The following is a 26,449-nucleotide window of genomic DNA, read 5'->3' as shown; positions in this document are numbered from 1 at the left end:
CCAGGGACACTACATACATATTCCCCTAATCCGGGGACACCCTTCTCACTAGAGTCCCAGTGTGACAACCGTCGCTTAGAGGTATAGCCCCAACCCTATTTCGACAGCCCCAGACACACACACTGGAGCGGTCTAGCTGGGCGGACCAGAGAAAGAGAGGGGGGTTTCCATTTTTCCTGTTCTCCGCACATCCCGTCCCACGCGCAGTTCCTATCCACAAGCCGCTCTCACGCTCTTTTAAGCGGGCAGCAATCCCTCACCCTTGCTCAGTCATTACATTAAGGGATGCCTTTCAGAAGGCTACCCTGCAGATTGAACTATTTATCTCAGGGATTATCCCTTTCACCTTTGCTCATCTTTTCAATCTAAACTCACCAAAACACTGCAGTGTTCTCCCTAGCCCCTTTTAGCTGGGTGCACCACCTGGCACTTTTTAGTAACCACCCGGCTGTTTTTATGTGGCTACAGAAGAATTGGCTCACAATACAGGGGATGCCACCCACCTACAATTTCTTCCCACCCGGCTCAAAAAAATTCCTGGGTTGAGCACTGCACTGGTAGGCATCTTACCCTATTTCATTCCTTTTACCATTCACCAGTTTGCCAATTATTCATAATGCATTCAGTATACCATGGTTAATGACATCTTTTCCTAGGTTTATATGACATGTCAAGATATCAAAAGTGAGATTTGCTTGTCTCTAAGTAAATAAAAGCTATGAGTGGTACAACGAACAATCATAAGATGGAACTGCAAAAAGAAGGTTAAGATTATGCCTGGAAACCTAATTTTATCACTTATTGAAAGGTGAAGGGTTGGACCAAAAGGAAAGCATTAGAATCTAGAAACTATTTTCCAAGTTCACCTAGAGGGTGGTCAAGTTTTTGTTTCAACTGGGAGGCTAGTTGAATTATCATTCACTTACCGTAACAAAGTGCACTTCCCAGATAGCTGAGGTGGAATACTGTAAAGCTGCCTGAAATTGCTGCAGAGTGGTCCGTCCAAGAGGCAGGTAAGATCCTGGCCTGTGTCACGAGGTATAGTTGAGGTTTGTATAAAGATGTGATCAATACGAAAGATTGTGTAGAAGGTGAGGTCCAGATTGTTAGGAAGTGTTAGGGAGGCATTCCCACCAGGGAATATTAATCGAGAAGGGCACAAAGAGAATGAGTAGAGTAGAGTGAGGAATGGGTGGGGAACGATCTGTGGAGAGATGTAGAATATGCACAACAAAGCATAAGTTGGCCCTGTTGATGCATTGCTATGGGATGGAAAAGTTAAAAAAAAAAAATAGAATTTACCCAAAATTTGGTGCACAATAGAAGACAAAGGTGACATCCACATCATGAAGTAGGGCAGAAACTAGAATAACTGGCACTGGCAGGGTCCACTACCTACTCTTTGACAAAAAAATAAAAGAGTTACAGAACAAAATCTCCCCTGCACGTATGTGCACAGTTTGGCATTAAGATCAGGGCACTGAAACATTTAGGGCGGGAGGAAAAGTCAGTCTCCTGGAGACAAATCACAACAAAGTAAAGGGAGTGTAGTTTGGATTTCTTGGGGACTGGCTAGCCAGACATGTTCTGTTTCCATCATGCTTTTCTTCTTCCTTCACCTTTGGGCATCAGTGAATGTTAGGAGTTTTCTCCTGTCCATCTGATTGGTTCAGCTAGAAACAAACATGCTGTTTGAGTCTCTGGGATTTGTCAGAAGTAGGAGGGTGTCTCAGGGTTGGTAACTGGGGATAAAACATTTTTATTCTCTGTGTAAACAAAGGAAAATGGCAAAGTTCAAAAATGATATGATGGAGAAACAGTTGGATAAAATTAAAGATGATAAAGCACCAGGACCTGATGGATTACTTTCATGTTACTAACTTTTAAAGACTCTTTAAGCACTGGCATGGTACCAATGGATTGGCATAACGCCATATGGTTGCTATCTTTAAAAAGAAAGCAGGGACTTCTGGTTCCGGCTCCCCATGCACAGGCTCCATCCACTCGTGCTTATTATTCACCAGCTAGATTTTGTTTTTTACCTCCACAATCGGTGGGACTTGCTTACTTGCCCTGGATGGATACGTTTTTCAACAAGTCGGGTAAACAGCAGATGTCCGGCTCCCGGGAAACAAAGTCTGCAAACTTAGGTCCCAGGTTTGAAGACACCGATGGGGAGTCGTCTCAATTTATCACAGACCACGCAAACTAGCAGAAGCAGTGGCAGTGCTTCTCAAGCCAACTATTCAGGAGATGATCGACTCGGCCAGAGGAAAGGGAATCAAATCCTTACTCCAAAAGCTTAAATCACACTAGGCTTAGCACAGCGGGAACCAGAATTTCTGCCAAACGAGGATGATTTATTATAGGCTTGTACACAAGTAGCCACCATGGGAGCGCAAACCAGTAAACTTATAGATAAAGTTGATGATCTTGAAAAAAGGTCTAGGTGTATTAAGTAATCTATGTTTAATCGGCCTAGCCAAGTCTATTAAGCCAAGCCTATTGTCTGCGATTTGTACCAACACAATTCCTGAAATACTAGGCTTTGATCATCCTTTCAAAGTTGAACAAGTGCATTGTACAGGCACCCTCAACAGGGGTCAATGGAGACCAAGACCAGTTATCATAAAATACCAGGACTATTCAGGCCATTCTGAATCGCTCACAGCATTCAGGACACAACGTAACGTCTCACTTGATTCAGCAAAGCTCCTGTTGTTCACTGACTATTTCGCAGAGATAACCCGCAAGAGAAAACTTTTTCAACAAGATTGCTCTACACTACATCCCTACAGCTATCAAGGATTCAACCATTCCTTCACAGCTGCAGAGGATGCCGAAAGAGTTTCTTAACATGCCAGCTCCTGATGGGGAAACTGATGAACTAAGGGGGCCCTGCACCACCTTTAGCACCTATACCTTCACCTAGCAAGAGCTATTCCTCACTGGGGGACATATCTCCAGTCTCAGCAATCGTACAGAGATGCGCTGGTCAAAATATCCTTTCATACCAAGAACGATAGACTCCTAAGCAAGACCTGCTGAAGAAGAGAGAAGAGGGATACTAGTTTTTCTTTTCTTATTTTTCCTATTAATTGACACCATTACTAAGGACTCTCTGGTTCCATTATTCAGTTCTAATTTTGACTAAAGATAATGAAGTCTGTTGTCAGTAAATTAGACTATGATATAATATAGTAGTTGATCCCCGATATATCGTAACTGATAGAATAGTGTTGGAAATAAGGGTACAGTGGCAGGTCAGCAGCCATGGGCTAGCTAGTATTCAATTCAGTTCTTTTAGAAGGTGAGAGTGCAGAAGAATCCAACCAATAAGGGCTTATTTACATCTAAATAATTCACTCATCACAAATGAGGATCGTGGTGCAGATACATACCAAGTAGCTACCAGAGAGAGACATGTTTATTTTCCTTAGTCAAAATTGCTCCCCTGCTAAACCCATACTAAACTGGGATATCTTTAATTCACTCTTCGTTACCACGAGTGAATGTAACAACATATCACCAACCTAGGACAACCAGAGTATACACACCTTCACCGCAACAATATATTTCTGCACTTCATTAATCAAAACACCAAGTTACAATGTAAGTCTCTAAAAAATCCCCTTTGGAAAACGGTAGGCGAAACGCGTTGGGTTAAAGATACAAAACATACAAGATCCAATGAGTCATTGTGCATTGGTTTGACACTATGTTGTATCACTTCACTAAATTATTTGTTTGAAGCACAGATGAACTATGTTTAGTCAGGAATCCACTTTTCTAAATAAACCAATTTGACCTGAGTGTTACCACAAAAAAGCTGCCTTTTGTTTCTTTCTTTTATAAACTCCTAATTTTTATGCCCATGGAGAGAATGGGAATGTCTTTTTCCTACAATGTTTTTCTACTGTGTTTTTGGTTTTTCTTACCCTTCCCTGAATTATCACTTTTTTTTATTGGTTATCTTCTTTGTGGATATATGGATTCATTGATCATAATGCATAAGCATATAACTTGGAGAGGGGTTATCCCTCTTCGGATCCGAGCGTTACATAATTTCTGGCGGTAACTACCATTCTCTGTAACATATGGTGTTATTGTACAAATTGTTCCTTTGTATTGTACCAGGAGATTGGCATAATATTTTTTGCCCTTCATGTATTGTTCTCTCCAATATATATCTGCAGCCTTTCTGCCAACATGCACAAAATAATTTTGTGGGAATGTAAAGGGGCTACGATCCCCGAATAAACGTATGTCAGTTCTGAGACATCTTCAAAAGCTCAAGGCAGATGTACAGTAGCTGTGCTACAGAAGACACACCTGGTTACCTCCGACTTCTTTAGGCTGTGCAAATTATGGATTGTAGAGGTGTTTGGATCTTCTGCATTTGGACAAAAGGCTGGATTAATATTATTGTTTCATAAACGGTTTCAAGGAAAAGTTACCTCATCTCAGTTTGATACTAAGGGCAGGTTATAATGTATATGCCCCTAATTCACCCACAGCTGATTTTTTTTTTTCATCAGCTAATGAGCTGATGGGTGGTTTAGAATTACACTGTCCATGAGGTGGTGATTGTAATTCAGTGATGGTCGAAGGGGAAGTCAGATCTCTTATTGTAATGGGCCCTACTTTTCAGACGGTTTCCAGGTGACCCCAGATCCCTTCGCACCTAATACTTTTGTAGAATCAATGAATCTCTAAGATGTCTGGAAACAATGGTATCCTTTAGAACCCCAATACACTTTCTTTTCCCCAGTTCACTGTACACATGCCCGCCTCTTTTGTAAAACCTCTATAGTCAACCTTGTTCATGAAACAATTTATTACAATAGTATTTACGGGGACAAGTGATATCTTACATAACAAAACGTGAGATACAAGCAATTGAAAATTATTTTTAGGCCCTCCAAGAACTGCAAAGAGCACAGCAGTTCCCCACAAATCAACCCTCTTTAATAACTAAAGAAGCGTGGGTGGAGGCAAAGAGAAAATTTGCGGGCCTGGAGCATTATGAACAATTTAGATGTGGGCGTATAGATGCTAAATATCACAGATTTAAAACTCCAGCAAAATGTTAGCCAATCTAGTTAGACCCAAATTTGTATATCAAGGGATAATGACCTTGCCTAAGCCATAAGGCGCTGTAGTATGATTTAATTAATGACACTCCTGGTTTTGCGTCGGTGCGTCTACCACAACTGAATCAGGAGCATTTAGATACTCCTAATGCACCCATTTCAGATCTGGAAATCCAAACCACCATGAAAAAATTGTTTATTGGAAAAATACCAGGGCCCGACGGCTTTACAGACAAATTGTACAAAATGGTAGGAGATGACCTTCTCCTAGATATGTACAAACTATATTCTCACATATGGGAAAAGGGTTTTTACTTTCCCTTCGCAGCTCAATCCTACATCAAAGTAACTCTCAAGAAGGGTAGGGGTCCTAGACACACTGAGTCTTATCATCCCATCCACTTTTGTTCCACAAATCCATGTAAGTGTGAATATTTCTGGATTAATTACTGTCTGACATCCATGTATATTGGCCTAAAACCTGCTTGTTATTAATCAATTAATAACCAATATATATAGTGGGACATCAAAGTGCAATTGGGAATGTGTATATATATCTACAACATAATATTCATATGAGTCATTATAAATTCTAATTTAAACATTATCTGGATGCAATTGACACAAACAATCTACGCATGCTGTCAATACTCCTGAAGAAGCCGTATCTGGCGAAACGCATCGAGTATATCCAACAACATGCTTCGATGATCAAACATTGTATATGGTCAACAATATATAAGTTGATAGCTATTATATGTCTAGTGAAAAAATCACTTTGTCTGTGGATGAACCCCAAGGATAATAAGGTGGTTCAAACCAACCTTTGATTACTGTTTATTGTATTAAGTAATCATATGACTTCAATGATTATACCTGACCACTAGTTGTGTACAGTGGTATTTTTTATTGTACAAACCCTATTACAAATTTTGTTAATGTATGTTGAATACATCGTTTGTGCCGAAAAACCCTGCCTAAATCTCTGTCTTTGTTGTTTTTTGATCTATCCAATCTCATTGATCAATCTAGACGCCAAGGTTCTATCCAAGATTCTGGCTAACAGGTTGGCAGCCTTGTTGCCTGGTTTGATCCTGCCTTCACAGGTGGGTTTCGTTCAGGGGCTTTTTGCACTGTGGCAAAAATACGTAAAGTGTTGGCGGCCCTGGAATATGTGAAGAGAAGCCCAGCTGAAAATATTGAAGTTATTAGTATTGTTGCTAAGAAGGCATTCGACAGTGATAATATTGAATGGCTCGTCTTGGTACTACATAAGGTGGGATTTCCGGGTCCCTACCTGTCACTTCTCAAGGCTATGTATGATTCATCACAAGCCACATACTTCGGGATTCTTACCCCATAGTATACCATTAGAACGGGGAACCAGGCACGGCTGCCCCCTTTCTCCTTTATTATTTATTCTGGCTATTGAGCCTCTAGTACATTATCTAGAGGGGTCACCAGAATTACATGGTTCGGAAATTGGTGATTGTGAGATAAAACAGCATTTTTCGCTTATGACATCTTACTATTCACCTCAGACCCGACAAATGATTTATCATTTATTCAAAAAGTTTTTATGCTTTTTGAGCAGTGGTCGGGTCCAAAAGTAAATATAGATAAAAGTAAGATATTAGTCTTGACCCCCGAGAGAAAGTCAATTTGGAGCGGGTCTTCACCATTCTTGATTGCCAAAGACTTAACTTACCTGGGGATCAAAATAGGTAGACAGCCTTCTTCAATCTACAATTTAAACTACGTACCTCTAATAGCAAAAACTAGGAGGGAATTGGAATTATGGAGGAATTTACCTCTGTCTATGTTTGGGAGGATTCATTTTGGTAAAGATGACGTCTTTCCCAAAGATCCTTTATCCCCTTGAGACGATACCATTGTTGTTAAGACATCAGGATGTAAAGATTCTTAATAAATCATTTCTTAATTTTATTTGGCAAGGCAACCGCCCTCGAGTATCCATACAAAAAATTTTATTTGCCTGTATCAGCAGATGGAGTTAACTTCCAAATGTCAGTATGTACAATCTAGCATGTCTTACGAGACATATTTATGACTGGATCAAAGGTACATCCTTTGCATCAAACTATCTCTTAGAGAGAGCTATAGTCTTTCTCTGCAATCTCAGTGCAATACTGCATTGTAAATTGACTTCCCTACCTCATTTGAAACATAATGTTTTAATCAGTACACTGTTTTCAAGAACATTTATTTTACAGTATATATATATATATATATATTAGTATAAGTATAATATGTATTTTTTTAAAAAAAACCCTGGTAACCTGGAAAACACAAATGTTTCCAACTGGGGTGCAGAATTAGAGGAGGCTGTGGATAAGATTGTTTAAGGGTACCAAACTGTATGAAAAGCAGTGATCAATGATATATGGAGGGAAACTCATTTTAAAATCATTCACAGGGCATATAAGGTGGTCAAATCTGGTGCAGGATTTGGAACAGAAAGAAGCCTAGACTTCACTTGTCAAAAATGCAAAGTGTTTTCAACAAAGCTCACCCTCTGTTTGTGGAAAAGTCCTCTGATTATGCATTACAGGCAGAAGGTGTTACAATATGTCCATTCTGTCACAGGTTACTTTGTTCCTGCCAATTCTGTACTATGTTTTATTTGGCTCCTGGGATAAACTCCCTGATATTATTTTTGACAAAGGTACAAGCGGGTGAATTTCAGTCTGTCTCTTGGCAGCAAGACGAGCTTTACTTGCGGCATGGAATGACTGCCATCCATGTATCAACCAAAGGTATGTTTTATTTCTTTTATTTTTTGTGTTTTTATTTCAATCCTCCCCTTACCTTACTGCTCTTTTTGTTATTTATTGAAAAAACCTTAAGTAAATAAAAATAAAAAGAAAAGAAAGAAAGCATAGTCATTACCAAGTAACTACAGAGCGGCAAGTTCAACTTTTATACATGCAAAAGTCCTGGGGAGGCTGATAAAAAATTATTTAGAAGATTTTCTGCTAGAAAATAATATTTTAGGCGATTGTCAACATGGATTCAAGAAAGACCGAAGTTGTCTCCCTTCCTCTTCTGAGGAAGTAAGTAAACAGGTAGACAGTGAAATGGCAGTTGATATAGTAAACTTGGACTAAAGAATTTGACACAGTACCAATGAATTAGACAATTCAATCTGTAAATCTGTAAGCGGTCTAATTCTGTGCAAATTTCCATGCAAAAAAAGGTACATTTTTTTGCATGGAAATGTATTTTTCATTGTAGGCTAAAACTCCTAGGCATAACTCACAGATATTTATTAAATGTAATAATAAACTTTAGAAAACAAAACAAAAATCTGTATTTAAACATGTAATGTAAGTGTACAGTAGCGTGTATAAATATATATATATATATATATATATATATATTTATTATATGAATATTACTTTGTATTGGACTCAATACAGCTGCTATTTTGTATTGAATCCAGTACAAAATTATTTGAATTTCCCGCCGATCCGTCCACCATCACCGGGAAACCCCCGGAGATCGATGCTGCATTAGCCGGCTGGAGTTCGAGGACGAAGGATGTGACCCCAGGACCTGCGGGGACCAACAGGATGCTGGGGACAACAACGGAGCAAGCTACCCTGAGTGTGACTCGGCAATACCGCTATTTGCAGGTAAAATCCACACTCGGGAATACTGCTAGGGGGTTAAAGACCACATCCAAAGGGTAGTGAACCATTACTGATAATCTGAATGGTCTAAAGTTATTAGTGGTGTACCCCAGGGTTCAGTGTTGGGAACTTTACTGTTTAACATCTTTAAAAATGATACGGATTTTGGAATTAAAAGTACCATTTCTGTGCTTGCAGATGACACCAAACTTTGCAATGGAATTAGGTCCATAAAGGATGTCTGTAATCTAAAAGCAGACCTGGATGTACTGTTTGATTGGGCAGCCTAGTAGCAAATTACATTTAATATTGATAAATGCTCTTTGTGGCTAATAACATGCAGCCTTCGAACTGTCCAGGGGAATACATTTGTGGGAGTAACAAATGGAAAAGGATCTGGGAGTTCTGGTAGATCATTGACTTAATAATGGCATGTGATTCCAACTGCAATAACTAAGGCTAGCAAAGTACTATCTCATATCAAAAGAGGAATAGACTGCAGAGATCGAGACATAATTCTGCCCCTGTACAAAGCATTGGTCAGACCACATCTGGAATATGCAGTACAGTTTTCGGCACCATTTCATAAAAAAAGATATTGTGGAATTTTAGGAAGTGCAGAGAAACTAAACTAACAAAAGGAATGGAAGAGCTCAGCTATGAGGAGAGATTAGCTAAACTGAATCTATTCTCCTCTGAGAAGAAACGTTTAGGGCAGGATATAATCACCCTGTATAAATATATAAATGGTCCATATAGAGAACTCTTGCGCTGATTATTTATTTTAAGGCCATTACAAAGGGGCACTCTTTGCTTCTAGAGAAAATTAAATGTATTGTCCGGATAAGGAAAGGATTCTTCACAGTAAGGTCTGAGAAAATGTTGAATAGGCGCTCTCGGGAAGTAGTTTTAGCAAGTAGTATAGATTGCTATAGGAAAAAGATAGATGCTTTTCTAAAATTTATATGTTATAAATTTATAGTTTGAAAGATCCAGAGAACATCCGATCAGAGGATCAGGAAGAATTTTTTTTGCCCTGTTGGAGCAAACTGAACCATGATTTTTTTTCACCTTCCTCTGGATCAACTATAATCATATGCTTTTACATCTGGGATATGTTTATTTACCTAGTGGTTGAACTTGATGAACTTATGACTCTTTTCACCCTGATTTTGTAACTATGTGGTAACCATAGCTCATTAACATTTCTTGGCTGACCTTTGCGAGAAAGAGGAGGCGGCATAACTGGTCTCTTTGAGGCTGAGCAGATCTAATGATGCTGGATTGCACTGATTGGACAGATTGTGAAAACACCATACTACATCCCCTAACCCCTGCACGACTACCTTCCCTTTTGATTTACCATTTTTTTGGCTTGAGCTAAGCAACTCAAACTTAAGAAAGCTGTAGTACCCAGAAAAAACTTTGTGTATCTAATCACAGTGCAAACATTTTTTTTGGGTAAATTTAAAATGTTTAAAGTGCCAGAAAAAAATAAAAAAATAGATGCCACTGCATAAAGACTGAAAAAGCCAGTTTTTTTGGCAAATATTAGGTGTATTCAATTTAGGTTGTGATATACAAGATGTAGGTACTAAATAACCAACATTTTTATATAACAAAGGAGCTTATTACCACATGTAAATAGTTGGGAACATGACCTTTTGACTAGAGAGATATCCATTTATGTTGGGTGCAGTGACCACACCTAAAGGTTCATTTAATTTCATTTTTGTGTGGTGATGTCATATAGTGGCTTAGCACCAGTTTATCTCTAAGGGAAGGTGCTTTTCTAAAGACAAATTGTGGTTTGGTACCCGTGGATGTCATTGCTAAGGATGTCCTAATGTTTTTGACAAACATCTCTCTGATAGTTGTGTTGAAAGTTGAATCTGGTAATGATTCTTGTAATGGAGTCCTTTTCTAACGTTTTCTTGGAAATTTCTGATAATAGTTCCTGTCTTGATTTTTTCTGAGTTTTGTGATAAGCTTTTTTTACTAATTTCTTATCCCCTTTCTAGAAGTCTTCCTTAAAGTTCTATAGCTTCCTTACAGAAAACATCTTGGGTTGAACAATTCCTCTTGAGTCTGAAATATTGCCTATAGCGTATACTCTTGATTAATAAACTAGAGTGTGAATTAGCTGCATGTAAGAGTGTATTTCCGGTGTCCTAACAAAAAAAAACTACCCGTGAAAAATAACTGTCAGGGGGTATACCAATGGGTGTGTACAATGACTTCATCGTCAGGATAGTTTCACTTACACTTTGCGTATGAATGCAGCATGTCATATAGCATAATGCAGCCTTACATCTCTCCCACTGCAGCCTTACATCTCTCCCTGTACAAACCCCCATATCTCCTGAACTGTGTGTCCTACTGACCAGGGTACATAGGGGACCCTCATAGCTATCAATACCCTAAATTTCAACTCCCCACCTTTAATACCTTAGTCAAAATTGAACATCAGCTGTTTAAAAAGTTAGTGTGTCTAGAAGACCAAAATAAATATACAAATACAGACCCCCGGGGCCACCTACATAGCAAGGAGGTGCGAACCCCAAATTTTTACCTACCTGTCACAAAACTAGAAATGTCATACTACACTACCCTGTCCCCTTCTATACTATGAACCCCAATTACTCTGAAACAGGGAGATGTACAAAACAAAAAATGTAGGTGCAAGTGGGGGACACATGTAGATAACACCCCCTAAAATGTATTCAATAGCCCAACAGGTAGAACTCCGCCCATAAAAAACTACCCTGTTACGCATTGCTGGAGGCTTCCAGCACCTGAACCCCAATTTCCAAGGAATGGGCGACACAGGTGAACAAAATCATAGGTGGAAGTGAGGGACACGTATAGATATCCCCTAAAATTTCATCTATAGGCCATCACCAGAACAGGTAGAACTCCACTCATCAAAAAAACTACCCTGGTACATATTGCTGGAGGCTTCTAGCACCTGATCCCCAATTTCCCTTGAACAGGGGGTTGCAGGTGAACAAAATCATAGGTGCAAGTGAGGGACACCTGTGGCTAACACCCCCTAAAATTTCATCAATAGGCCATCGCCAAAACAGGTAGAACCCTGCCCATAAAATCTACCGTTACACATTGCTGGAGGCTTCCAGCCCTTGAACCCCAATTGCCCAGGAACGGGAGGGTACAGGTGAACAAAATTAAAGGTGCAAGTAGGGGACACCTGTGGTTAACACCCCCTGAATTTTCTTCAATAGGCCATTGCCAGAACAAACTCTGCCCATCAAAAAAAAAACTACCCTGTTACACATTGCTGGAGGCTTTTAGCACCTGAACCCCAATTTTTCTATAAACGAAGTAGGGGGGGGGGAGTGGTTATGTTGACCCAAAAATATCATCAGAAACTAAAAAACTCTGCTAAACTCTGCTAAAGTCCATGTAGACCCATCCATGGGTGGCTGGTATTTAAAATAATGCTATGTGTTATAAAATGGAAAGAAAAAATAATCATAAGTGTCATGAAAATATTTATTATAATTAAAAGTAATGTTTTAAGAATAAATTCTCATGTAAAATTTGCTTGTAAAATATCTGAATCACCAATTATTCTAAGCATGTATTAGTTGCGTAGAGAGCGTACATACAGAAAATGGCCAAAAAAAAAACCAAAACGCCTAAAACAAACATTGACAGAAAAATTCCCCCCTTGAGTTCAGTTTAAATTTCTTGATCCTGTAGGGAAATTGTTTTCTTTCCAATTCTCCAGTCTTCTTCACCCTTAATCTTCTGGTCTGCCATCTCATCTCTGGAATATTTATTACCTTGTAATAGAACTTTAAAAGGCGATAACTCGAACATGGCACAACACAGAAGCACAAAATTTAATTTGCCTTTAACAGTCCAATATCCTAAATCTTATTGAATATACATAATTTTAATTAGTCATGTATAACCACCATGAAGAAGTCGAATGATACCCTAAACTGTTAATAGACATTATATAAAGATTTTACAAACACCCAGGGCAGATAGGTAAGCCTAAATAGTGAACCCTATTTATTGCTAAATGTCATCTAATTTAGTTTTTCTATTATAAGGTAATTATTATTCCAAATTATTTTTTTTGGCCATTTTCTGTACATATGCTCTTTACGCAACTAATACATGCTTGGAATAATTGGTGGTTTGTGAATTTTACAAGAAAATTAGCTTTTACATGAGAATTTATTCTTAAAACATTACTTTTAATTATAATAAATATTTTCATGACACTTGTGATTATTTTTTCTATCCAATCTATAACACATAGCAATATTTTAAATACCAGCCACACTGTCCGCAGCGTTTAACATGATTCTTTAAAAAGCACATCTTTGAAATTCCCATACATTTGAATAGGCTAATCTATGCCATGGCGTTTCCTTGTTTTCTTGCAATAATCACTTTCAATAATTTATAAATCATTGTATGTGTAAAACATTAAAAAAAGGTGAAAAAAAACAAGCGTTATAGATTATAGAAGGTCATAGGTTATGGAAAAATTGGGGTTCAGGTGCTAGAAGCCCCCAGCGATATGTAAAACTACCCTGATAAGTAACAGGGTAGTTTTTTTATGGGTGGATTTCTACCTGTTCTGGCGATGGCCTACTGATGAAATTTTAGGGGGTGTTATCTACAGGTGTCCCCCACTTGCAGGTATGATTTTGTTCACCTGTACCCTCCCATTCCTGGGAAATTGGGGTTTAGGTGCTGAAAGCCCCCAGCAATGTGTAACAGGGTAGTTCCATTGAATTTTTGTTGGTACTGGTGAAGCTAGTTGTGGTACCAAGGAATCCAGTTTGGTATTGAGTGTTTTGGGGACAGCCGCAAAAGTAAATAAAGGAGCCGAAGTAGGGTTGAGAGAATCCTGTCTGGTGACTGTAGTGGTTTAGGAGCCGGGGAGCATAGAACTTAAAATTATTTTACTTCCCCCTGACTATTCCACTAATGATCTATATCACTTATTTATAATGAACCCTACACCATTATGAAACCTTTATACTTATTAATTTTGCTGCCACATCTTTCAAATACAATCCCGGTCTCTCTCTTTTTAACAGAGATCACCAATAAGCTTTGATCCCATTTTCATATCTGTATAATCCCAGTCAGCCACTCTCCAACTATTTGAAAGTAAGTAAATGCAACTAATTCACTAATTATTGCGTTATTCAATATTACAACTTTCATAAATACATATTTTTTCTATGCACAGTAACAGATATTGCTGAACAATGTGATATTTACAAACTTTATGATTTGATCCAACTATATGTGCACATAGCAACTCAATACAATCATTTAATTACCTGAGTACCATGTCCTTCACTATTTAAATTTTGTCTTTATGAACTTTAAAACGTTTACATTTGACACCTGATTGTTTGGATATACACAAGCTTATTGGATACAAAATTGTTCTCTTTGTTACAATTTATGCATTACTGAATTTACAAGTATTTCTGAAATAAGTATTGTCTCTCTAAGTATTACAACTAAGTACCCTTCTATATTACTATATTACTATGATTGTCATATTTGCATAAACATATAGTAAATGTAGAGATTTTTTGTTTTTCTATGAAAAAACTAAGAAGAAGGAGCATTATACTTTGAGAATAATATTATTTTAAAGGCAAGAATTAAATGTTCTGCCTGTATAATTACACATCTCCAATAAATAAACTCTACAGCAAAAAGTACCCTGATCCCCTGTTCCACAGTCTCAGGCAGCAGTACAACTAAAATTACGCAATCCCTAGCACAGTAGCAAAACTAGAATTCACACCCTGTAATGAAGTGTAAGTCTGCTCATATCTCCTCCTTATAATGCAAAGTATCTAAAAGAAGCTTGCCACCAGTAGGATGGAAACAGGTAGTCTTGCCTCCAGGGCAGCATGAGAGAACCAAAACAATATGAAAGCGGAGTCTGATCATTTATCATCATCAAAAGTACAGGTTTTTCAACTTCAAATCTCTCAAATCAAACGGATCTGTAATTTGCCTCAAATCTGAACATCAAGCCTAGTATTGGAACCGACCGATTAAAATACTGGAGTTCATAATGTTCTGTGTCCCCAGAAAAGTCCAGTAACCACTTGAAACCAAAACTGAAAGAATATGTACCTATTAAAACTGTGTAGTATTATGTCTAGTAAATCAAAAGGAGGATCAAGTCAAGCAATTCACTGGCAGCTCAAAACAAGCAATATATAGAAAAGAGGTGCAAACTGTACTTCATAAGAAAAAAAAAAAGAAAAACAAAAAAAGAAAAAAAAATGTAGGCAGGTTGTTAATTCATGTGAGCAAAGTTACTACTAAATGGCTTTTGTAAAACAATGTCAAGAATATTGTGTGGTCAAAGAGCAACGCAACACAAGGTTATGATAAGAGAAAAGTCAACTGGTATAGTCAGTAGCATACCCAGAAGGTCAATGGTAACTTACTATGTCAGTTTTCACCTGAATAAAAATTAGTCAAGCCTCTTTTGGAGATGAGGCAAAACAGGATGTTTTCCTTTTGTGAGATAATCGAGAAATCAGGAAAGATCATTACTTTTCTGTTCCTATAATACATCAAGGCCACAGAGAGGATAGCTAAATCAAACACAAGCGTTACAACAAAATTTCCTAGGTGTTATCCTTCAACCCTTTCAAGGGAGTCAACTATTCCAACAATGTCTCTCCTCAGTAGATTTTTTGATTGTTTGCTTTTTGGGTATACATTTATGTAGAAGTTTTAGGTTTAGATAGGAACGGGAGGGCAGGGATGAAATGGTCTTTTAACTTCCAGACTGACTTTTCTCCGTCTGGGTTTTGTCTGAGCAGAGCTTCTATCATTGGGACTGATTTGTCAAAGCTCTCCAAAACTGGGGAAGACGGACTATCATGCGTGAACCTGGGTGATCCAGCAAAACTGAAATGGTATTGAAAATGATAAAATGATATATGAAATTATTATTTGGATTTATTTTTTATCACTTTATTACTGTGATCAATGTGTTAAAAGCAGAATACACCACACAAACAATACTCACATATAGATCATGCATTGCTCCATTCATCACTCGCTCTTTCCCTCATTTCGGCACGCATACTCGCCACCTCATGGTCAGATCACTATCAGGTACTTTTCCACAAAAACAGGCCTAGGCTCCATAAACTCTAAATCACATTGGAGGTCTAAGAACAACTTATTTATTGACCCACTCGATACTTCACCTTTTACTAATTGGGAGGCCCATAAGGCCCATATTAGGGGACAATTTATATTCCTGGGTACCAAACTTAAAAAACAAGCCACACTCCTTATTGACCATTGAAAAAAACAACAGCTATCCAAGGTAAAACTACAACAAAAGCAGAATCCCCACATAGATATACGTGAACAAATTGAAGTCCTGCACACAGAACTAAACCCCTGCCTCACAACCAAGGCAGAAAGGACACTGAGATGGGCCAGACATCATTTTTTTTCGGGGGGGGCGACAAACCGGTCATGCTCCTAGCAAATACACAAAATCCTAGGGTACAAACAACTGTGCTTCCAAAAATCAAGCTGGGTGATGGAAGAATATCCCAAAACCCACAATTGATCTTGGAAACATTTCATAGATTCTACCAGATGATCTATGAAGTACCTAAGTGCAAAGATAGTTCTAAAATTGAAACATTTTTTTTCTAGGCTCCCAATTTCGGGATTACGTGAATTCCATGCTAAAATCTTAGATGAAGAATTTAAGCCTGAGAAAGTCATGGGAGTCAGTAAAAATCTTAAAACAAATAGTTCCCCTGGTCCAGATTGCTTACCCAACCATTAATTTAAGACTTTTAGTGAAATATTACTGAATCACCTTTCAGATTTATTCAATTTCCTTTGCAAAGGAAATTAAGTACCCTGTTTCCCCGATGATAAGACACTGTCTTATTTTTTTTTGAAGGCCAAAATATGCTCTAGGGCTTATTTTCAGGGGGATGCCTTATTTACCCATGAAGAAGACTACAGTTATTTTTCATTTTTACCTAAAAAGGGGGGGGCTGTCTTATTTGATGGCCCTGCCTTATCATCGGGGAAACACGGTAGCTGTAGAAGATAATAAAGCCCTAATTAGTGTTATTCCTAAACCTGGCAAAGACCATGCTAAAATCTCTAAATATAGGCCTATCTCTCTAACAAACTGCAATCTTAAAATTATGACGAAAATCCCATCTCTGCGCCAAGGTTCCTTCCTAGACCAGTACATCCATCCAGACCAGGTGGGATTTCTTCACCATCGACATGCCCCGGACCAAACTAGACATACAACAGACCTGATGTCAGCTGTAAACGGTAACTGGGATGGCAGGCCAAAAAGAGAAGCAATGTTACTCTCATTGGATCTACACAAAGCTTTTGATAGCTTATATCATGGGATTACCTGAAAGCCCTTCTTAAATTGGGCTTTGGCCCAGCGTTTTGCCTGATAACTCCTGCCCTCCTCCACTATCACCCAGACCTGGCCAATGGCAAAGAGATATCCGTAACCTTGACCACAACCAATTCTCAAACTGCCTTACATCCCTCATCCCCACTCTCTCTGAAATCACCTCCCCAGATGAAGCTCCCACCCAGTTAAACCACTCTCTCTCTCTCCTGGGCTCTGGATAAAGTTGCCCCTGCCACCTTCTGCTACCCCCCCCCCCGGCACAACAATCACACCAAACACATACAAAAGTCTGTTTGTGAAGCTGAGCGCCAGTGGAGAAAATATGGCCCCACCACCGACTTCATGGACTACAAAGCCAGACTACATCACTTTAACACTGAACTCACTATCACCAAGCAAAATTATTTCTCCGCTGTCGTTTCCTCTTAAGCTTCCAACCCACGCAGCCTCTTCTCAACAATAAACTCCCTCCTAAACCCCACACCTGCTCCCTCCACAACCACCTGCTTTAGAGATAAAATTGACAAAATCAGACATGATGTCTCTGCTCACCGGGCAACTCCAAACATATTCATCCCTTCCACCCGTAAATCATCACTGACCTGCCTCAGCCCTGTTACCGTGGACAAAGTCTACTCTATTCTCTCATCATCTCCATCTACTACCTGTCCGCTTGACCCAATTCCCTCTGATCTACTCTGTGCCCATTCCTCCACCTTAACCAAATTATTTAACCTCTACCTTTCTACTAGTATCTACCACTTTCAAACATGCCATATTTCTCCCTATCCTGAAGAAACCCTCACTAGACCCCTCCTTACCTTCAAGCTACCATCCCATCTCCCTTCTCCGATTTGTTTCAAAATTCCTTGAGCGCCTTGTTTTCAAAAGACTCACTGATTACCTGAGCACCACCTCTCTACTTGACCATCTCCAATCTGGCTTCCGAGCTGCCCATTCCACGGAAACAGCCCTTACTAAAGTGGCCAATGACCTCATCAGAGCTAAGTCTCCAGGCAATTTTACTCAGCTCCTTCTCCATCATTCCTCTGCACTTGACACGGTTTACCACCCCCTCCTAATCCAAATCTTGCGCTCCATTGGTATCAGTCACACTGCTCTCTCTTGGTTTGCTTCCTATCTCTCTGACCACTCCTTTCAAGTTTTTTTCAATGGTAATTTCTCCTCTCCCACTCTCCTTCCTGTTGGTGTGCTGATGACACTCAAATATATGTCTCCCCCAGTCCGGGACAAGGCCTCATGCTGCCTGTCAGCCATCCCATCATGATGTCTGACAGATTTTTAAACCTCAATCTGGATAAAACTGAACTCACCCCCCCCCCCCGCCCCCTCAAATTCCAAATCTCCCCGACATATTCCTAACGGTTAACAACACAGTCATTTGTCCCTCCCCTCAGGCACCTCTTCTTGGTGTCACCTTCACTTCTGCCCTCTCATTCACCCCCATATTCAGAACATTTCCAGGTCCTGTCACTTTCACCTACACAACATCTCCAAAATCTGTCCCTACCTGTCCCCTGAGACCACCAAACTCCTTGTACACGCTGTCATCACCTCTCGTCTGGACTACTGCAACATTCTTCTATCTGGCATTCCACTAGCCAGACTCTCTCCTCTACAATCTATCATGAATGCTGCAGCCAGACTCATCCATCTTTCCCACTGCTGCTCTTCTGCTGCATCTCTCTGTAGTTTCCTTCTTTGGCTTCCAATTCACCTGAGAATCAAATTCAAGCTCATGTGCTTTGCCTTCAAATCCCTACACAGCTCCTGTCCTACCTACCTTTCTGACCTGGTAGAAAAATACTCCCCTAGCTGCTCTCCAATGAACTACTAATGACTTCCTCACTCATAACCTCATCAAACACACGGCTCCAAGATTTTTCCAGAGCTGCCCCGATTCTCTGGAATGGTCATCCTTGTCCAAATCAGCTTGCTCCTACGCTCCAGCAAAACACACTTTTTCAGACTTGCCTACCCTCACCACTACCCATCATTCCATATCTCCTTTCCTATTGTGTGAGACTTCCCCCACTGCCTAGATTGTAAGCTCTTCGGGGCAGGGTCCCCTTCTCCGCCTGTGTCACTGTCTAACTTTCTGTCATTTGCTACCCCTATCTAATGTACAGCGCTGTGTAATATGTTGGTGCTATATAAATCCTCTTTATTAATAATAGTAATAATCCTCTCAATACTCCCTCCCCTCCGCCAAAATAGCAATTAAAGGACACTATTCGCAGTTGAATAATATCAGCAAAGGCACCAGACAAGGCTGCCCTCTCTCCCCTTTACTTTTTACTTTAGCTATTGAACCCTTAGAAAAAGCTGTAAGGCCTAATCCTGACATTAAGGGCATCTGATGTGGTCCTATAGAACATAAATGTGGACTTTTTGTTGATGACGCCCTAATGTATATATCTTCTCCCCTCTAATCTCCTTTCCCAACTTATTTAAAGAGTTGAGCTCCTTTTCAGAGGTGTCAGGTCTAAAACTCACCAGAGTCAATCAGAGGCACTAAATATTTAATTGCCCCCAAACATAGTCATTCAACTCAAAGATATGTGCCTATCTAGGCATTCAGATTACCTTTTCTCACCACAATTTGTACTCAGCTAATTACCCGCCCCTGTTTCGTGCAGTAGCCAGACATCTGAATAAATGGCGCTCTAGCCCCCCCTTCTGGTTCGGGAGAATAGCTGCAATCAAAATGAACACTACCCAGGATTGCTTTATCTTTTCCGCACCCTCCCTATTGCTATTCCCAAGCTGGTCTTAAGGAATATCCAAAACAAACTCATAAAATTTGTTTGGGGAGACAACTTCACCGCATTAATGCAACTACATTATATACTCCTAAAAAATTTGGAGGATTGGGTGTACCCTTGATGGCAAGGCTATTCTGTGCCTCTCCCATTTAAAAGAGAGCCTCTCAATTCCATATTCATAAATTTTCTGTTATCAACAAATCAGGTCTGTTATTCAACATAAACTTAAAGGGTTAAACCACCCTACTGGAGTACGGGATTTGAAAAATACTGCAGTTTTATAAGGGAGGATCTTGGTAGTATATAACACTCTTCTCACACGATAAACTTTCCTATATGAAACAATGGAAGTCAGATTTGGAGGTGGAGCGGAGTGCCCAAGAATGGCAGGATCTATCAGTGTCCATTTCCAAAATATCTCTGAACACTTCGATAATAGAGGGCAATTACAGGATTTTGATGGGATGGTACCTATTCTCGGTTAGGATCCATAAAGCCAATCCCTATGGCTCTCCTCTTTGTTTTCGAGGATGTGATCAGACTGGCACTGTACTCCATGCTTGGTGGATCCTGGGGTTCGGAGATTTTGGATCCGCATTTTCAACCTAATACCCTCTCTGTCACCCAGGTAAACATCCCAAGGAAAATAGAGTGTGCTCTAAAGAGCTCTGAAACAGTTAACTAGACTAGATTAAATATATCCTGTTAGCTGCTCAAATTACCATTGCTTGTTACTGGAAAGCTTCCATTTTACCCATGGGTTAACCAAACACAAACCTAACTGGATAATTAGTCAACGACAAATTGACCTGTACTCTTAAAATCCACAAGTTCTATAACACAAGGGAACTGTGGTTAGATTATAATCATATATAATTCAAGCAGTGAAACCTGACCCTCCCCCCATCTCTTGTGTAACCCCTAACTCCCTATTCCTCCCCCCCTATTTTCTCTAATTTTTTCTCTTCAATTTAAAATTTTAAATGTTTACAAGGGGGGTGAATGATTGAAAGGTACCTCTGCCCGTCAACTTTTATGATCACATTTACAAGTTTTAAATCTGTGAATAACACTATTTTTGTACTATTGCACTTATTTGTATTTTATATTTATTGTCAATATTGGAAAATTACTTTATTACCTGCAATATTTAGACTTTGTAACCTAAGAGGTGTTTAACTATGTTTGACTCCATATGTTTATTCTACTAATGTCTGGTTATAGGTTGGCGCTCTTCTTTTGTTTTGAACCCCCTTATGCGCCCCTTTCACCCCTCCCCCTTTTTATTTTTTTCTCTTCCTGTTATTCTATGCCAATTTGTTGTGTAATGTTGTTTACTTTATTTAAAAAAATTTCAAAAAAAACTTTGAAACCAAAAAAAAGGCAGAAGTACAATGTAATCTGCTTTTAAATTTCCCGCCAGGCCACGTCTCCCCAACGTACCGACGCTTCACGCATCCCATCGATCACACCAGGGATGTGATGCCAGGGGACACAAGCCGGCCGGCTCTGCTGGACGATGGCGCTGGATTGTGGGAAGCAGGTGGGATTTTTACAATGCTACCCCGAATGTGGCTCGGGGTTACCACCTTTGGTACATAAAATTAACCCAAGCCACACTCGGGAATACCGCCAGGGGGGTTAAGAAATCTATTCTAGGTTTGCTGGATTACCCAGGTTGTCCCATGATAGTCTATTTCCCCCAGTCTTGGGGAGCTTTAACAAATTAGGGCTATTTTGTTCAGTGCAGACAGCTGTTGGCTGCTGAGGGAACAGCTGGTGGCAGATTTGAACATTGCTGGAACCAGCAAATGTAATTATTAGTCAAAACATAAATATTTTTTTCTTTTGTGAGGTGTTATTTCTAGGGTTTACTTCGTTTTTGGGGAATGGGTAGGGGGTACTATATACCCCTGTACTCATTCCCAAGGGTGAGGGAAGGATATGTTTCTTTGGCAGTCCAGATTATAGAAGACCTTTTCATGGATAGGATGGGGGAACACACAAACTCAATGACTCTCATTTCTTATCAGAGAAGGTCCTAATACTTTTAAAGAGTCTGATTTTGATTAGAGGTAAACCCCACACATTTTTGAAAAATGTTTTGCAGAGATGAAGGCAAAAAAATGTTTTTCTCACACCAATGTTTCCAACATAATATTTCCTATTTTTGTTTAACAAGTCTAAAACCTTCCATCAATACATTTTCTTGTAACAGAGTGTTAAATACACAACATACAGAACATACAGGATTAGACTTACATCATCTTCTACATTTCCTGATAGAGCTCTCAACTCTTTTCTTTCCTGTTCCATAAAGGGAATAAGGTATCCCACTGACGTTTTCATAACCCGAGCAGACTTTATTACCTGAACCCAAAATGTAAACAGATCAGTTAAATAGTAAATAAACCAACTACATGTTTAAAAAAATAATATTGACACATAATTTTACACACCCACCAGCATTTAGAAAGGTAAAAGGATTAAATGACTGCACAAAAGTTGTCGTTTATGTAGTGAATTATCAAGTTGTTGTATATATACCCATTATAGCCTGCTACTCTTGGTCTAGACTTGGACATTCAGCTGTAAAATTTATATAAAGGGAAAATGAACAGGTCTAAAAATTATTTAAAAAAAATGTATACTAAATTCAATATAGATTAAAAGGCTTACATGTCTTGAAGGTAAAATAATTTCTCCTCATTAGAATTTTCTGCAATCACACAGATAGTTGGACAAACACTAATTTATCTATTATACTCTGTTACTATTTTAGTTTGTATGTGTTACTACAACAGCATATTGCTTACTATTGCATTTTAAAGCCTTCCTACTCCTCTTACATTATCTATTATCCCCATTAATGGTGAGAGACCGCAAACACACCAAAACCTACTGCCTTAGGAATTAACAGAATTCCTGATCAGCTGCAATGTTTGTAGCACAATCTATATGACTGCAGAGCTTTCTAATTAAAAGCTGAAAAGACCTTTTTATCTTCAGCACATTTACATGTTTTAATATATAATTAACAGATTTTCTATTTAACTCATAAAAACTTAACATGCTGGAAAAGTTAAAGTATGCTTGTTTTATAAAGAATATTGTCAAATACTTACTTGATCGGTATACAAAAAAAAATGTATTAACAGTCTTTCAGTAAGTCTCTTAAAAACCTTGCATACCTGCGGCAAGAACATCTTTCCGGCACCAAACAATTCTCCTACCATCTTCATACCAGTCATTAGAGGACCTTCAATTATGTGAAGGGGTCTTGGATACTTTCCTTTATTTGACCTTGCTTCCTCTGTATCCTCTAGAATATACTTCTCAATACCCTGAATAAAAAATGCAAATAGAATGCAAAACGTTATTTTTAAAATATGCTGGAAAAATTGTCTGGATGACCCTTGGAGGCATTCAGTTCAATTGCCAAAAGCAAAAAACCCCAAACATGAAAATTGTATATGCCAAGTGAAGCAACATTCAGCAAAGAATTTCAGATAAATTTTCAAATGGAGAACAACCTGAAAAACTGGTATTTACATTTTTCTATTTGCCCTAGAGGCAAGAGGTTGCCTTTTCAGCAGAGGGTTGCCACTTTCAGTATTGAAATATAGGATTCTCCACGTTAATCATGTGGTGAAAAAAACTGTTTATCATTTTAAATTGTAAAATTCATTGCATAATTCAATAGCATTGGCCATTTTGATAATGGCAAATGTCATGGTCCACAATAGAGGTCAAAAGTGTTTATTGCAATTATACTATTTGCCAATCGACTGTTATCGACACTTTGTGGTAGTAGGCCTAATTTAAAAGGTGAAAAAGTTGCAGAACAGTACTGTTAGTGCATTGAGCTCCTGGTCATGATAAAAAAAAATAAAATGTGTCACCCTTTAATACATAAGGCATTGTGAAAGTAGCAGAAAAAAGGTATTTGAACAAGAGGGCACTCTTTGCGTCTGGAGGAAAAGAAGTTTAAGCTCCGGATAAGGAAGGGATTCTTCACTGTAAGGTCTGTGAAAATGTGGAATCGGCTCCCACAAGAAGTACTTTCAGAAACTATCTATAGATTGCTTTAAGAAAAAGCTGGATGTTTTCTAGAAGCAAAGAATATAACTGGGTATTCAGCTTTTAAAGTAAAAATAACAGTGACTGTTGATCCAGGTAACATCCGATTGCTTCATGGAATCAGAAAGGATTTTTTTTTCCCCTGTTGAAGCAAGTTGTACCAGTGTTTTTGTTTGCCTTCCTCTGGACCAACTATGTCTTATAGGGTTTTATATCTGGGATATAAATTTTCAACCTAACCTACTATGTAACTATGTAACCTTTAACCACCAGTTTTTGAAAATAAGGCCCAGTTAGAATTCATTTTACTGAACATCAAAAAATAATCAAAACGGAATTGTTTAAAAGATTACATGTTGTATTTTATTTTTCTCTGCTTTATCACCTTCATGTTCAAGGAAAATCAAAATTTGGTTTAGTTACTACCAACTATTTACCACTTTACAAATTAAACACCATATATAAGGTAAAACAATTGTGAAAAATATGTTCTATGCAGTTAAAAAAAAAACAAACCAAAAAAAACCCCACAAAAAAAAAAAAAAAAAAAAAAAGCATGGACAAAAAGTTTATAGTTTCATGTGGAATGTATTTTGTTTAATGAATAATGCAAAATATACTGCAAATATTTTTAATAAAGCATTTCCACTATGTTTCCTTCTAGAGGATCTCCAGAACAGGATGCACTTGCAAACTTGACCATACAATAGACTAAAAAAAGTTAATACTCAAATTTGGGCACTTGTACTGCTTGAATAAATATATATTTGTCTAGAATTCAGTTGTATATATATATACCTTTTGCACACATTCACACTGCCTCTATATCAGTATAATTTACTGCAGTGTTGTTGCTTTTAGGCTTTAAAGTAAGAATCTACTACATTATAAGGAACATCATTTGTCAATTGTGCCAATCTTTGAAGATTTACATTTTAATCTTAAATTACTCCTACAAAATGTCAGAGCAATTCTTGGCATGTGGGTGTGCCTTGGTATTCCTGTGCATACAGCCTCAAAGCTTTGTACGAGTCATAGGAGAAGTGAGTTCTCCTCACAGTTAAGCAAAGAACTTGTGACACAACGCTTCACAGGCAACACATTCAGTCTGATTTATGAAAGCTCTCCAAGGCTAAAGAGGACACACTTTCATCAGTGAAGCTGGGGGATCCAGCAAACCTGGAATGGATCTGAACCAGGAAATATTTGCAAAACGTTTGCAAACAAATAGCAAATGACTTTAAAGAAATCCATTCCAGGTTTACTGGATCACACAGCCTCCTTTGATGACAGTGTATCCTCTCCAGCCTTGGAGAGCTTTCATAAATCAGGCCCATTGCATCCTGCATTTGTTAAATAGGATGTAAAATGCAGGCTACAGTTTCTAAGTGTCGAGTTGAGAGAGGGTTGTGGTATCTGCTTTCCACTTTAAACACTCTCTAAATGTTGTACAGATGGGACTACAGAACACCTAAAATACATGTACATTGAACACTACATATAACATACAGTGCAATATACTTGCAAAGTGCAGAAGTAGACGGCAATTATTCAGAATCTAATGTTGATTGATTTTGCTTTAATAGTTTTGGTAAACAAACCAGATAACACTAACCTTGACAAGGGCATACTCCAGTCTCTCCTCTACAGTGGCTTTTCTCCATTCATCATTCTGGATGATCTTTTTACCCCCTTTTCCAGTTATCTAGGGAGAAAAAAAAAAAAGCTTAGCTGGTTGTAAAACAATAGATCACTTGGTATAATAAGGGGGTTTGACACAAAGATACAGAAAGGTTGCCTTTTCTTGTGAGCAATATCACTCTAAACAAATGAGTGCAACTAAAAGTAACTTCAGGAGAATTGAAATGTCAACATTCATCATGTCATGTGTTCCCAACATATCCACTGAATAACATTTTTTCTGTATGGGAAAACCTTTTTTTTTCTAAGTTTTCATTGTAGGACACACAACAAAATGTATGAATGAATAAATAAATTGAAGTGACCAGGTAGCAGGTCTGCACAGCTTGGGAACAGAGGCATGGTGTAAAACAGCCTAAAACATACCAAATGCTATAAAAGATAATGAACCAGAAAGGATTATTCTGGTACATTATGTAAATTGGATGCTGGAAAACTCACTAGTAGGTCAGCAGGATAAGTCAGATAAATTCTAACTGTCTGTACAACAATATATTCCTGCCCCTGTAAAAAGCCTTGGTACAACCTCATCAGAAAAAATTAAGTTCAGCTATGACCACCTGGTAATATAAAAAATATTTAGAACTAAAAAGAAGTGCAGATGATGACAAACGTATAAAATGTATGGAGGACCTAACTAAATGCACAGCATAGGTAACACATATAATAGGTAAAACACAAGAGATT

At 38.5% G+C, this 26,449-nt stretch overlaps 1 protein-coding gene across 4 annotated transcripts in view; it reads right to left on the bottom strand.

The window, feature by feature from the left end:
* Window positions 1-26,449, bottom strand: part of MTR (5-methyltetrahydrofolate-homocysteine methyltransferase) — a 316,459-nt gene that overhangs the window by 112,799 nt on the left and 177,211 nt on the right. For all 4 annotated transcript variants that reach the window (XR_011920422.1, XM_072409188.1, XM_072409187.1 and 1 more), the window contains 3 exons: window positions 25,677-25,766; window positions 23,173-23,325; window positions 22,244-22,351 (listed from right to left, as the gene is read on the bottom strand). Coding sequence is in view for 3 of the 4 variants with exons in the window: in XM_072409188.1 (XP_072265289.1) it covers window positions 22,244-22,351; window positions 23,173-23,325; window positions 25,677-25,766 (351 nt within the window). In the remaining variant the exon portion in view is untranslated. The remainder of the gene's footprint in view (window positions 1-22,243; window positions 22,352-23,172; window positions 23,326-25,676; window positions 25,767-26,449) is intronic.

Source organism: Pyxicephalus adspersus, chromosome 4 (assembly GCF_032062135.1).
Source record: "Pyxicephalus adspersus chromosome 4, UCB_Pads_2.0, whole genome shotgun sequence".
NCBI lineage: Eukaryota > Metazoa > Chordata > Amphibia > Anura > Pyxicephalidae > Pyxicephalus > Pyxicephalus adspersus.
Note: the sequence above shows the minus strand (reverse complement) of the source record. Positions and strands in the feature narration are given on the sequence as shown.